General features: G+C 41.5%; 1 protein-coding gene across 8 annotated transcripts in view; it reads left to right on the forward strand.

The window, feature by feature from the left end:
- Positions 1–13919, forward strand: part of VPS13B (vacuolar protein sorting 13 homolog B) — an 808377-nt gene that overhangs the window by 773148 nt on the left and 21310 nt on the right. For all 8 annotated transcript variants that reach the window (XM_082859134.1, XM_082859132.1, XM_082859133.1 and 5 more), the window contains 2 exons: positions 8213–8331; positions 12475–13280. In XM_082859134.1, coding sequence (XP_082715260.1) covers positions 8213–8331; positions 12475–13280 — 925 coding nt within the window. The remainder of the gene's footprint in view (positions 1–8212; positions 8332–12474; positions 13281–13919) is intronic.

Raw genomic sequence — 13919 nt, forward strand, 5'->3', positions numbered from 1 at the left:
AATATTTTTCAGTAAGTATACAGAAGGAAGAATTACACCCAGAATATCTGTTATTTTCTTCTCATCCTTATCCAGTCGTTCCTACCTTAGAAATTTCCCCCCCTTCTTTTCCTCTCTGGGAGATCTAATTCATCTCCGAGCTTCAGCTACCATCTGTGTCACCCAGTCACTCCCAGGTACCTGTCTCAGACACCCACATCCCTCCCGAGCTCCAGCTCTGTGTTTCTGGCCACCCACCAGACATCTCTGCCTGAAAGACCTGCAGTCACCTCAAACCAGCGTCATCATCTGAAACCAATGGGATCATTTTCCATCCCCTGAGCCAGCTTCTCCTAGAGTCTCTGCTTCAGTTAATATCACCACCATTTTTCCAGTATAAAAACCTTAAATAATATTGATGTAAAGTTGTATTGAATGCCTACTTTATGTCAAGCACTTTACACTAACATTGTCATTAGTCTGCATCGCATCTCTTACAGGTAGGTGGTACCTGAAGCTCAGAGAGGTTAACTTGCACAGGGCAAGTGGACCTGGGATTCAATCCCAGGACTGTCTAGCTTCCAAGCCTGTCTTTTTCTGCAGCATCCCAGTACCTTCCTTTCCCTCTCTTCCTCCATTCTTTCAGTAAGTCACGAAGTTCTGGCAGAAATTCCACAGAAGTGTCTCTGTATCTGCCCCTTCTCTCTGTGACCAGGGTCTACTTCAGGCCTTTTATTCATCACTTCTCTCCCAGATTTTAACAATAGCCCCTTAAAGGGTCTCTCCGTTGTCAGCCTTCCTATCCGCAAATCTGTCTCCACAGCTACCACCAGAGTGATTACTAAGACACAGAGTCCAGTGCAGAAAAGCCTCTTCAGTCCACTAGACTGCTTAAGACAAACCACTACCTGCAACCAAGCAGGCTACATCTTACTGCCTTATTCCCTCTGCAGGTTAGCGTTCAATCCCGTAGCATATGGGGAAATCTCTTCTTCCTTTCAAAGTCTAAATCTTGAAGTCTTCCATACTATGATTTTCCTTCCTAAGATATTCTTTTACAAACTATTTGATCTGGGGATATAAGTATATTTTTTCCTTCCCAAAATAGAGGGTGAATTGTTTTATAGATTTTTGCCAAAAGTCAGCAGAACAAATGCAATGCCTGATTACCATATCTTCAGATCTATCTGTGGAGGCTGAGACATCCCACAATCTGTCATAGACAAGCTGGAGACCCAGGAAAGCCATGGTGTAAATTCCAGTCCAATGGCAGGAGAAGAAGAAATGAAATGTTCCAGCTCAAACAGTGAGGCAGGAAAAAAGGGGCAAATTCTTTCTTCCTCCACATTTTGTTCTATTCAGTGGATTGGATGATGCTCACCCACACTGGGGAGGGCAGTCTGCTGAATCCACTGATTCAAATGCTGATCTCCTCTGGAAACGCTCTCACCAACACATCCAGAAATCATGTTTTAATCTGGGCACCCGATGGCCAGAGTCAAGTTGACACAAAATTAACTATCAGAAAGGAAGTGCAAATGTGAGGTGGGAGCAAAATGAATCAGGTAAAAGAAAGACAACTGAAGAGGGATGAAGTCCAGCAAGTGTGCTGTGATGGGAATTGAGCCCAGTTATGGAGAGAATTAGTACAAATTGGAGGAGGGGGTGGCTTAAGGACTTTTAATAACGGGGATACCCGTTATGTAACTGAGCTGCAGTGCTGGATGCTTTATAACTGCCTCTTGATTATCCCTGGATTATTCCATATAGTCTATCAGGATAAAAAAGAGAGAAAGAATGGGAGAGAAAGGAAGAGAGGTAGACTTCCAAGAATACTTTCAGTTATTTCCTAGGCGTCACCTTGTAAATTACTCAGTAAAATTAAACTGGGGTAATTTTTTAAAATATTGTTTGTTGGATAAAAATATAGTAAATAATCATTTTAATAAAGACAACTGAATATGTAGAAAGCACAAGTTACGTTACACGGTTCCTTATTTGTAATTGTAGTAAAAGATAATGTACTAACTGGGAGGCAGGACCTAGGCCTCAGTGGTTTTCTTATAGCCACAGTGTGTAAGAGAAAGTCTTACTGATCTAAGTGCTCTAACACAGACACAAATGACAGAACATGGAGTATTCCCCAAATGTTTTGTGGTTACTATATGTTGCCTATAGCCTTCCACACACATACCCATACTACCAATGTGAAGTGAAGAAAGTAAAAAATAACTAAATGACAGCATCGATCAGGACTGACTAGCTTATTCTGCAATAATAAACAACTCAAAAAAAAAGAGAAAAATCCCCTTGGCTTTTTATAAAAAAAAATCAGTCTCTTAATTCATTCTTCCCCTCCCTACCCCAGAGCAGCTCTCCTCCCCAAGATTCTAACCAGTCACCACATCCCACTGGAAATCAGTACTTCTGAGTGATGCCCTCTTAGGCTGGATGTGGCTCCTTTTCATCTAGAGATGTATGAACTCATCGGCTCCCCTCTCCCCGCCAAAACACAGGACAGGATAACAGTAATAACTCCTGCACGCTGGAAAGAGGGAGAATGAGACACATACACAGCCTCTCACCCATAACACATCTGAAATTTTTCTGAGCACATATTGTGTGGGGTTTTATTCCTTGGAAACAAGGAATAGTCTTCAAGCCCTATCTCTGCTCATGGAAGAGCTCTTTTACCATTGTTCTTCCGGTCCCTGGATCTACCCTCAGAGATCTTCCTTGACCAACATCTGAAGTTGTATTGAGTCTCGAATAATCAATCACAGACTCCTTTAGTCTAGGTTCATGAGTTTATTAGGCAGTAGTAATTTCTCAGAAACTCAGTAGACTGCTTATCTGTTTGATTCCAGAGAATTCCATGGGCTAATAACCACATCCTTGGTCCTTTTAAAGACATATTTCTGTACTGTCTTGCTTCCTTACCTCTCTTTAGATTTAGGAGAGCTTCTGTGGCAAAGTTAAACTATTCATCTAAAATTTTTTTCTGAGTCACTTTAACAATTAAGAAGTTTTAACAGTGAGTTCTGATGGCTATACATAGCCCTAAGTCTGAGTATTAATCTGCCTTCATGTTCAAAGATCAAGTTTTATCTCTTACCGTTTGGGGTTAAAAGCATTACTGACTTTGCAAAGCCCTGAATTTCTGGAATCTCTTTATTCTCTTGAATTTCTATTTGCAAACTGGCCAGTTCTTTCCTGAGCTCATCGCTTCTTCATAGTGAAACACATTGCCAGACACAGCCAGCAGCAGCCAGCACTCATTACTTATGTTTTGTTTTCAAACCTCATCTTCTCGAGCTACAAATCTATTAGGTTTATAATCTACCTCCCAAGTAATCTCAGACAAGTCTTACTAAGTGTCTTGCCACTTTGTAACGTGAATTCCCATTCTTGTAGCTTTCAATATCAATTCCTACTGCCTACCAGTAAGCCAAGGACTCAGATTTTAGGTTTTTGTTGGAACCCTGTTTCTATTACCAATATCTCCATCCATTAGTATAGGCTACATTATGCTGCCTGTCACAGTCCTGTTTACTTCTTGCTCATGCTACTTGCGGGGTTTGTCATCAGGGGCTCTGTTCTACGTGGGCACTCAGGGACCCGGGTTGACAGAGGCCCCATCATCTTCTGTCTGGCTTATTGTAGCACACCACCCCCAAACCTAGGGGCTTGCAACAACGGTGATTCAGAGGGTTTGGTTGGGCGATTTTTCTGCGTGAGCCTGGGATCACTCATGCAGCTGCATTCAGGTAGAGGGCTGGCTATGGATGAGTTCAGCTGGGAAGTCTGGGCAGCTCTCTTACCACGTGGTCTTTCCTCCATAGGGAGGCTAAACCAGGCTTTCTCACATGGTTGGCAAGAGGGCAAACCCAAAAAGCAAGCCTTATCATGCTTCCTCTTGAAGGAAATGGACACAAAACTGTTGCCCTCATGAACTTATACAGAGACCATGATGGTTAACACCCTGAGAGGGAGAAACATTTTATACATCTCTGCCTTGGAACTTTTAGCTCTTATCTCATTATTTGTGTACTTGGCTTGTGTACTTGTGTACCCAGGCTGGGAGCAACTTGAGGGCATGACTTCTTCTCAGTGCCTACCGCAGTGAGGAGCTCCTTTAGGCTCACCTTAAATATCCAGTAATTGATTGAATGATTAAATGATCAAACCATTAGACCAAAACAAGAATTTATTTTAATTTCTGGGGGACCTGGCACTAATTCCTCTGGCACTTGGGTTCCCAGCTCTCTAATCCCTAGAGCTCACATTGTACAAAATGCTTGGTGTTGCAGGTTATTTCTCTACATGTGAAAGGAGACAAGAGTAGGCTACAAGAATTAAAGTCTGCGTTTCTTCCGTTCTAGTGATGAGTAAAAGGGACACCCAGCAATATTTCTGTCCAGGGTCCAGGTTTTTGGCTGGAAGGCGTACCTTAAAGGTTTAGGTTAATTTGCTTACTTTCAGAGTTCCCTGGGCAGTTAACAGAAACCATCAGCTTGCCTGAACCTTATCTTAGGAAGTACACGTATCCTCACTTCAGAACGCCTGCCGATTGCTTTGAGAATGAGCAGAGCAATAAGTACTTTCCTCTTCTGATCCCCTCCTTCCCTCCTTTGAGGGGTAGTAGTTCTGGTTTCTAACACTCTCTGCTAAAACCCTGGGGTATGCCCTGAAGTTATGGACAGTCCTTGAGAGGAAGGAATACACATGGGAGCACCGGACCTTAAAAAGGTTTGTGTCAAATGAATAATCCCATGTCTGTAAGCCTGGAAGAAAGCAGTTGACTTACTTTACATATCATACAAAATAATAGCTTTTATAAATGTGACTGTCTCTCAAAGAATATCTGTTTGTTTTAGATTCGTGAGCTGAGCCATTTTTTAGGTTGGCTGCATTCCACCTTTTATCATAGTCAAGTTCAGTTTTTATCTTGGAACAAAAAAGGGCAAACTCAGGATACAGAGTCTTTTGAAACAGATATTTTTGCAAAACAGTCCATTTGGGAAATATATCCATCGCGAATACAAACTGACTCCACTCCTGCCCTCAAGAAGTTGAGAATCTGGTGATTGAGTCTATGGTATAAACCAGTGACTGTAATACAAGCAATAAGATTTGTGATCAAACAGAACTATGGTTAAAGTGTTTTAGGAATGTAGGAGTAGGTATCAGTCTGAGGAAAGGAATGGAAAAATTAGAGAATACCTTCCTGGAATAAGGTGTCCTTACCCTATATGTGCAAAGATACACAGAATTTGGAAAGGATTTGCATGGGGGGACAGCGCGTTGTCCGCACAGAGGGTGCTGAGGGGCATTCAGGGACCTAACTAAGCTAGAGCAGTGGCCATAGAATGAAAAAGAAGCCTAGGGCAGGAGTCGGCAGAGCAGGAGATGAAAGTAGGGAGGAGGCCGAGGTGACCTCCAGGTGCCCTGGATGCTCAGGATTTCTGAAGGGGGAGCCTTCAGAAAGGAGGAGTACAAGAAGGAGGAGGAGTACAAGAAAAAGCCCAGTAACCTTGAAGTCACTTCCAAGGGTGAGAATCACAGACTCCTGTGGTTCTGTATACACTCTTTCTGGTACCTCTTCATTTGGTCAAAATTAGAACACATTCATTACATGCCAGGCAGATACCTAGCTTTGTTCCTTCATGCAGGAATTTTCAGTCTTTCTTCTTTTATTTGCGGTTCTAACAATAATAAAGGGTCTAGACTTGGACTGAATTGATATTGCAAATCATCAGTATCAACATTCCCAAACACAAGGAGGTTCTTGCCCTTACCCTCAGGTAATGCTGGCAGTGAACATGATGTTCTCAGAGTTGTTTTTCAAATAGTTCTGATTTCAAATATTTATCCATTTAAGCAACGTTGGTATTTAATTCTGAAAGGACATCCGTTCTGCTGGCCTGGCACCTGGCTTCTGAGATAGAACTTTTTTTTAAGTCTTAGTCCACCTTCTCATGGAAGAAAAATTAATTTTAACTCCAAGCAAATCAAGTTATCTGACATTCTTGTTACAGGTTATGTGAGGGACCTTGAGGGGACTATAGCATGTCTTGTTGTTGGGTTTTCGGGTATGTTTTTGTGTCCCCAGCGTAAAAGGGCATCATTATGGTAGTAAGTCAAAACTCAAGAGCCTGAAAGTTTTTTGCACATTGCATTTCAATTCCTGTGTTTTAGGGTTTTTTTTTTTCCCACAGAGATTCATACGCACACATAAAGGTAGCCCATGGCTGGGCTCCAGCCCATACAGAGTTATTTGTCAATTCCAGAGAAGCAGAGAATGAAGGCACTCATGCCCTCTCATCCATCTTTTTTTTTTTCTATGAACCTTATAGCTGGATATTGAAAAATCTGGATTTGATTCTTTTTTTTTCATTTCAAGTCAGCTGAACAGCCTGTACACATGGATATAAAGAAATATAACCAGGAAGTGTTTGTGGTATTGAATCAGAACTTAAGACATGTGAAGCCTCTAAGAGTTTTATAGTGTCTGGCCTTACATTTAGGTCTTTAATCCATTTTGCGTTTATTTTTGTGTATGGTGTTTTAGGGAGTGTTCTAATTTTATTCTTTTACATGTAGCTGTCCAGTTTTCCCAGCACCACTTATTGAACAGGCTGTCTTTTCTCCATTGTATATTCTTGCCTCCATTGTCATAGATTAGGTGACCATAGGTGCATGGGTTTATCTCTGGGCTTTCTATCCTGTTCCATTGATCTATATTTCTGTTTTTGTGCCAGTACCATACTGACTTGATTACTGTAGATTTGTAGTATAGTCTGAAGTCAGGGAACCTGATTCCTCCAGCTCCGTTTTTCTTTCTCAAGATTGCTTTGGCTATTAGGGGTCTTTTGTGTTTCCATACAAATTGTAAAATTTTTTGTTCTGTTTCTGTGAAAAAATGCCATGGGTAGTTTGATACAGATTGCATAAACATAGGCAGAACACTCTTTGACATAAATCGCAGCAAGATCTTTTTTGACCCTCCTAGAGTAATGAAAATAAAAACAAAAGTAAGCAAATGGGACATAATGAAACTTAAAAGCTTTTGCACAGCAAAGGAAACCATAAACATGACGAAGAGACAGCCCTCAGAATGGGAGAAAATATTTGCAAACGAAGCAACTGACAAAGGATTAATCTCCAAAATTTACAAGCAGCTCATGCAGCTCAATATCAAAACAACAAACAACCCAATCAAAAACTGGGCAGAAGACCTAAATAGACTTCTCCAAAGAGGACATACAGATGGCCAAGAAGCACATGAAAAGATGTGCAAAATCACTAATTATTAGAGAAATGCAAATCAAAACTACCATGAGGTGTCACCTCACACCAGTCAAAGTGACCATCATCAAAAAATCTACAAACAGTAAATGCTGGGGAGGGTGTGGAGAAAAGGGAACCCTCTTGCACTTTTAGTGGGAATGTAGATTTTGATACAACCACTGTGGTGAACAGTATGGAGGTTCCTTAAGAAACTAAAACTAGAACTACCAAATGATCCAGCAATCCCACTACTGGGCATATACCCAGAGAAAACCATAATTCAAAAAGACACATGCACCCCAGTGTTCATTGCAGCACTATCTACAGTAGCCAGGATGTGGAAGCAACCTAAATGTCCATCAACAGAGGAATGGATAAAGAAGATGTGGTACATATATACAATGGAATATTACTTGGCCATAAAAAGGAACAAAATTGGGTCATTTGTAGAGACATGGATGGACAAACAAATATCGTATATTAACACATATATGTGGAATCTAGAAAAATGGTATAAATGATCTTATTGGCAAAGCAGAAACAGAGACACAGACATAGATAACAAATATACGTACACCAAGGGGGGAAAGAAGGGGGTGGGATGAATTGGGAGATGGGGATTGACATATATACACTATTGATACTATGTATAAAATGGATAACTAATGAGAATGTACTATATATAGCACTAATGAGAACATACTATATATAGCACAGGGAACTCTAGTCAATGCTCTGATGTGACTTAAATGGGAAGGAAATCCAAAAAAGAGGGGATATATGTATACATATAGCTGATTAACTTTGCTGTACAGTAGAAACTAACACAACGTTGTAAAGCAGCTATACTCCAATAAAATTTTTTTTTAAAAAGGACATTTGAAGCCATTTCAATAGTGTTTCTTATTGCTTTTCAATCTGATTTTGAGTATTCTTTTTGCAGGTTGTGTTCCTGACTGGCTTTGGCTGTGTGTATGTGGACACTGTCCATCAGTGTGGCACAGTCTTCATCACTGTGGCCCCAGAAGGAAAAGCTGGACCTATTTTAACTAATACCAACAGGTAGGCTTAATTAGTATCCCAGTATCAGCAGGGTATGTTGCCCGTTACAAAGTTGTAAACCTACTATTTGCCATTCTTTGTCATCTAAATATATACATTAAAGCTTTTGGTTAATTATTGTATAATCCATAAGGGTATGGTTATTAGCATTGAATTACACCCATAATAAGAAGCAATATATCATCTTCTCTGGGTACCCCTTCCAGTTCTTCTGTGGTGAGTTTAACAAGCTGATTTACAAACTAAGACATGCATCTTAGAATTATACATTATCATTAGCATGAAATGAAAATTAATACTTCTCTCTCCACATGACCACCTAGTAATTAGTAATTAGACTTAGCTACAGCAAAAATAAAGTCACCTCTTAGAGCCACATTTTCCCCTGTTCGACCTGAGTGTTGCCATCAGGTTTTACAAATATGAACCAGAGTTATTATCCTTAATTTAAAGGAACTCATATAATTCAGTAGGAATAATATGAAGATAGTCCCTCCTTCCAAAAATTAAACAAGGGCAAAAGACAGAAAATTCTAGGAAGAGGAAACACAAGTAATCAAAGAAATGCAAATTTCAAATGATTTTTTTTTTTTCTTTTGCGGTACGCGGGCCTCTCACCGCTGTGGCCTCTCCCGCTGCGGAGCACAGGCTCCGGACACGCAGGCTCAGCGGCCATGGCTCACGGGCCCAGCCGCTCCACGGCATGTGGGATCTTCCCGGACCAGGGCACGAACCTGTGTCCCCTGCATCGGCAGGCAGACTCTCAACCGCTGCGCCACCAGGGAAGCCCAAGAAATGCAAATTTAAATAAGATATTACTTACTGAATTAACAATGATGTTCCATCATATACAGTCCTAGTAAAAGTGTAAATTGTTACTATTTTCTGGAAAGCACTTTAGTAATATGTATCAAGAGCTTTAAAATCCCTCTGGCTTGGAAATTCCACTTTTAACAGTTTTAAGAGCTTGAGATAAGCAATAATTAGAGAAGTAGGAAAAGGTGCGCAGAGAGATTTTATCACATTGCTAATTATAATGGCAAAATATTCAGAGTACAAACCCCATCAGCAGAGGAATAGATGATACATAAATGTACCATAAATGGTATATCCACAGAAAAGAGACTTATAGGATTTTAGTGGAAGAGAAAAATACATATGATGACTTAAATAAAGCAAACAGAATATAAAATTGAACATATAAATATCCTAGTTATGTGCACATACAAGTACATATATGCACACACATTCTCACACATACGCAAGGAAAACAATCCTAGAAATAACACTGAAAAGAAAAGAATCAAAACTGTTAATAGATGTGCGGTTATAAGTGATTATTTAATAATTTTCTGTATTTTAATTTTCTACACGGAGAATGTACTTTATAATCAGAAAATTTTTAATTTTTTAAATTTTTATTTAAAATATGAAATAGTAATATCAACTTTTATACATTTGTTTAAGCTCCTTTTTTTAAATGTCCTTGCTTTTCATATATGGTTAAGAACTCATTAATTTGGACCTTGCCAAATTATCATTAATTTGAATTTATAATATTTCAAACAGGTTGGGTAGACTGTTTCCTTTGCCCAGTAGTGTTTGTTAAAAAATTAATAGTGTAACAAAACTGGAAACTAAATTTTGACTTGCATAACCCAAAATTTCAAGCCCACATGACAATTTCAGGAACGTTTTATCTAGGGCATTAGTAGGGCATTGTTTATGCCAGTAGCAACAATCCATACATTCAGTGGTAGAAATAGGAAAGGAACAAGTATTTGCTTGTATTTCCTTAATTCATTTGTTCAGCAAATATTTTTCAAGTGCTTACTGGATGCCGGTGCTATTGTAGGGATGAGGATATACCAGTGACCTAAAAGCCCCAAATCCCTGCTCCCGAGGAGATCACATTCTCATAGGTGGGGAAAGGGAGGACAGAGAATAAACATAATAAAAAAGGAAATTTTATGGTTCAGTAGAAAGTTGGAGGTCTGCAGGGATAAAAACAGAGCCTGGGAAGGACTAGTAGTACCTGGGCACAGGGACAGAGAGAGTGTAGTTTTGAAAAATTGATGTAGGTAAGCCTCACCAAGAAGTTAACATTTGAGCAACTTGAAAGCAGCGAGGGGGTTAGTGATGTGGTCATCTGGGGTGAGCTTTCCAGACAAAGGGCACAGCCAGTTCAAAGGTCGGAAGCAGTGTGCCTGGCATATTGGAGGAGCACGGAACAGGCCAGTGCAGGCCAAGTGTAGAGGGTGAACAGGAAGGCACTAGTGCCTGGGGTCAGGGAGGGAAGAGCTAGAAGGAGGGGACACGTCGTGTAGGGCTTCATTTTAATTCTCAGTGAAACCAGGAATTCATTGGAGCTTTTTGAGCAGAGAAGTTACATGATGTGACCTAAATTTTTAGAAGACCATTGGCAGCTTTATTTTTTAAGTTTACCTAAGTATAGTTGATTTACAGTGTTACAGTGTTACAATGTTAATTTCTTCTGTACTGCAAAGTGACTCAGCTATACACATATATATTCTTTTTCATAGTCTTTTGCATTATGGTTTGTCACAGAATATTGAATATAGTTCCCTGTGCTTTTGCAGTAGACTATAGAGAAGCACAGGAGGAAGCAGGGAGACTGGCCAGGAGACTATTACAGTCATTCACATTAGAGGTGGTGATGGTTTGGGCTACACTGTCAGGGGAAGTGGTAAGAAATGGTCAGATTCAGGATGTATTTTAAGGAAAAGCCAATGGGATTTCTCTGACACATTGGATAAGGGTTGAAAATAGAGGCATCAAGGAGGACTCCAAAATTTCTGGTCTGAGCAGCTGGTAGGATGTGGTTGTCGTGAACTAAGATGAGAACGACTGCATGTGGGACTGGGGGTGAGATCAAGAGTTTGACTACAGACGTGACCCCTTGAGATGTCTTTTGAGACCTGTAAGTCACTACTATGTGGATGGGCAGTTAGAAATACAAGATCAGAGTTCACAGGGAGTTCTAGGCTGAATATGTGACTTTGGAAGTCATCAGCATATAGATGCACATCAAATCATAGGCCTGGATGAAGATCTCCAAGGGGAGTGAGTGGAGACGGGAAGAGAAGAGGACCAAGGGCTCAACGTTGGGCACCTTAACTTTAAGAGGAGGGTGTCGCATAGGTGATGAGTGACCAGACATACAAGAGCTGAGAGCAGACATGCAAAGAAAGTTTTTCCAGAAGGAGGAAGTTATCGACCCCGTCAAATGCCATTGTAGGGTGAATGAGTCACAAACTAAATGCCATCATTTGATTTAGCCACATGGAAGTCCCTTGGGGGCCTTGACGAGACTTGCTTTGGTAGACTAGTGGGGACAAAGGCCTGCCTGGAGCACGGTGAAGAGAAAATGGAAAGCGAGGAATAGCAGACAAGGTGTATATGCTTTGGAGTTTTTATGTAAAGAGGATCAGGAAAATGAGTAATAGCTAGAGGGGGAGATAGAGTTACAAGAGGGATTTTTTTAAGACAAGAGAAATAAGAGCATGTTTATAAGCTGCTAGTAGTGAAGAAAAAACGATATAGGAAAGGGGTGAATTTCTGGAGAGATGACCTTGACGGGAGTGAGAGCCCAGTGGTTGAGCGCACGTTAGAGGGGTTCGCGGAGATGGGAGCATGGGCAGCTCAGCTCTAAACGTGGCGGGGGGAGCAGAGCACATGGCCTAAGACGCTGGTAGCTGGGCTGTTGTGGTGTGGGTTCCTGGTGAGTTTTCTTCTGCTTGCTGTACTTTTCCAGTGTAAGGCATCTTGGTTATTTTATTATGACTTTCTGATGATCATGACAGAGAATTAGTGCACAAAGAACTAGAGGGATTTGAGAATAAAAAAATCTGGTGTTGATAAGGGAAACATGATACAGCAACACGACAAGAACTTGTAATAGTCCCTTTGGGAACATTTCCCAATACTGTTGGAGTATGACCGGCTCTGTCCAGACACGATGTACTGAAAGTTGAGTTCTTATTTGTTTCTTATGAGAATCTGATGGGACATCAGGAGGTGTTTAATAAGGCACTATCATTAAAAACTAAGACATTAAGGAAGAAAGGGAGGGAGGAAAAGAAAAGCAGAGGAGACTCATGTTCTTTTCCCTTTCTCCTGTAGAACTCTGGAGAAGATTGTGACATTTAAAATGTCCATCACTCAGTTGAGCCTGGCGGTGCTTGATGACCTCACCCGCCACAGAGTATCATCTGAGCTCCTGAGACTCACACTGGACAATGTTTTTCTCCAAATAGCCCCGGTGGCTGGTCACATCCCTGGGGAAGAGACGGCCACCGCCCTCTTTCACCTTTACTGTGTGGAGGTCTGCTGTAGGGACCTGCAGTTGGACAACCAGCTATATAACAAGTCCAATTTCCACTTCGCTGTCTTGGTCTGCCAGGGGGAGAAAACAGAATCTATTCAGTGTTCCAAGATGCAGAGTCTCCTTACGTCCAGCAAAGATTTGGAAGAATACAAGAAAAACTGTTTTATCAAACTTTGCCTCACCTTCACTGAGGGCAAGAGCTTCTTATCTGATATTAGCGAGTTCAGTTTTGAATTGAAACCTGCCCGCTTATATGTGGAAGATACATTTGTCTACTACATCAAAACTTTGTTTGAGACCTACCTTCCTAGCAGCAGCCCAGCCGGTCACCCCACGGTCTTTGCAGATGGGAAACAGGTGTTGCCCGTGCAGGTCAGGCAGCACGCCAGGGCCCTGGTGCATCCTGTGAAGTTACGGAAGCTGGTGATACAGCCGGTGAATCTCCTCGTCAGCATCCACGCTTCCCTCAAGCTGTACATAGCCTCCGACCACACCCCGCTCTCCTTCTCAGTGTTTGAAAGAGGCCCCATCTTCACCACGGCCAGGCAGCTTGTCCACGCCCTGGCCATGCACTACGCCGCGGGGGCTCTCTTCAGAGCAGGTGAGGACACAGCCCAGGGGCCACGATGAGCTGGAGCGTGAGCAGAAAGGAAAGGCTTTGGGGTGGACTTACTGACTTCAAGACATAGGGAAGCAGCTTGGTGGGAGGTGAAGAGCACAGCCTTTGCAGTTAGATAGTAATGGATTTGAATCCAGACTCTTCCACTGCTGGCTGTGAGGCCTTGGGCAAGTTATTGAACCTCCCATGTCTCAGTTTCCTCATCCATAAAATGGGTTTTAAGATTTTTGACAGGAAAAAGTGAAAGTATGTAAAGTACCCTGAATTTTGGTTGGCACTTAATGAACACTCAAGCAGTAGTAGCTGTTATATTTGCTGTTATATATATAACAGAATTTTAATCCCATTTAGCAAACGCTTTTTCAGCTCCTTGCAGGCACAAGGCTCTCTGTTAGGGCACTAGCGCGGCCAGAAAAACCAGCCCAGGCCCTCAGGTCCTGGGCCTAAAAGAAGTCCAGTTCTGGGCTGTTAGCGTTCTTCATTACAGTCCATGAATACCTCCAGATGAGAAATTCAGAGGATTTGTGTGCTCATCAGAGGCATGAAGAGCCTTCTACCTACCCAGCGCAGCCCTGCCTGTCTAGACAGATGGCAAAGAGACGGCTGTAGGCATCTCAGCCT

Source organism: Leucopleurus acutus (genome assembly GCF_964270905.1).
Source record: "Leucopleurus acutus genome assembly, chromosome: 17".
Classification (NCBI taxonomy): Eukaryota; Metazoa; Chordata; class Mammalia; order Artiodactyla; family Delphinidae; genus Leucopleurus; species Leucopleurus acutus.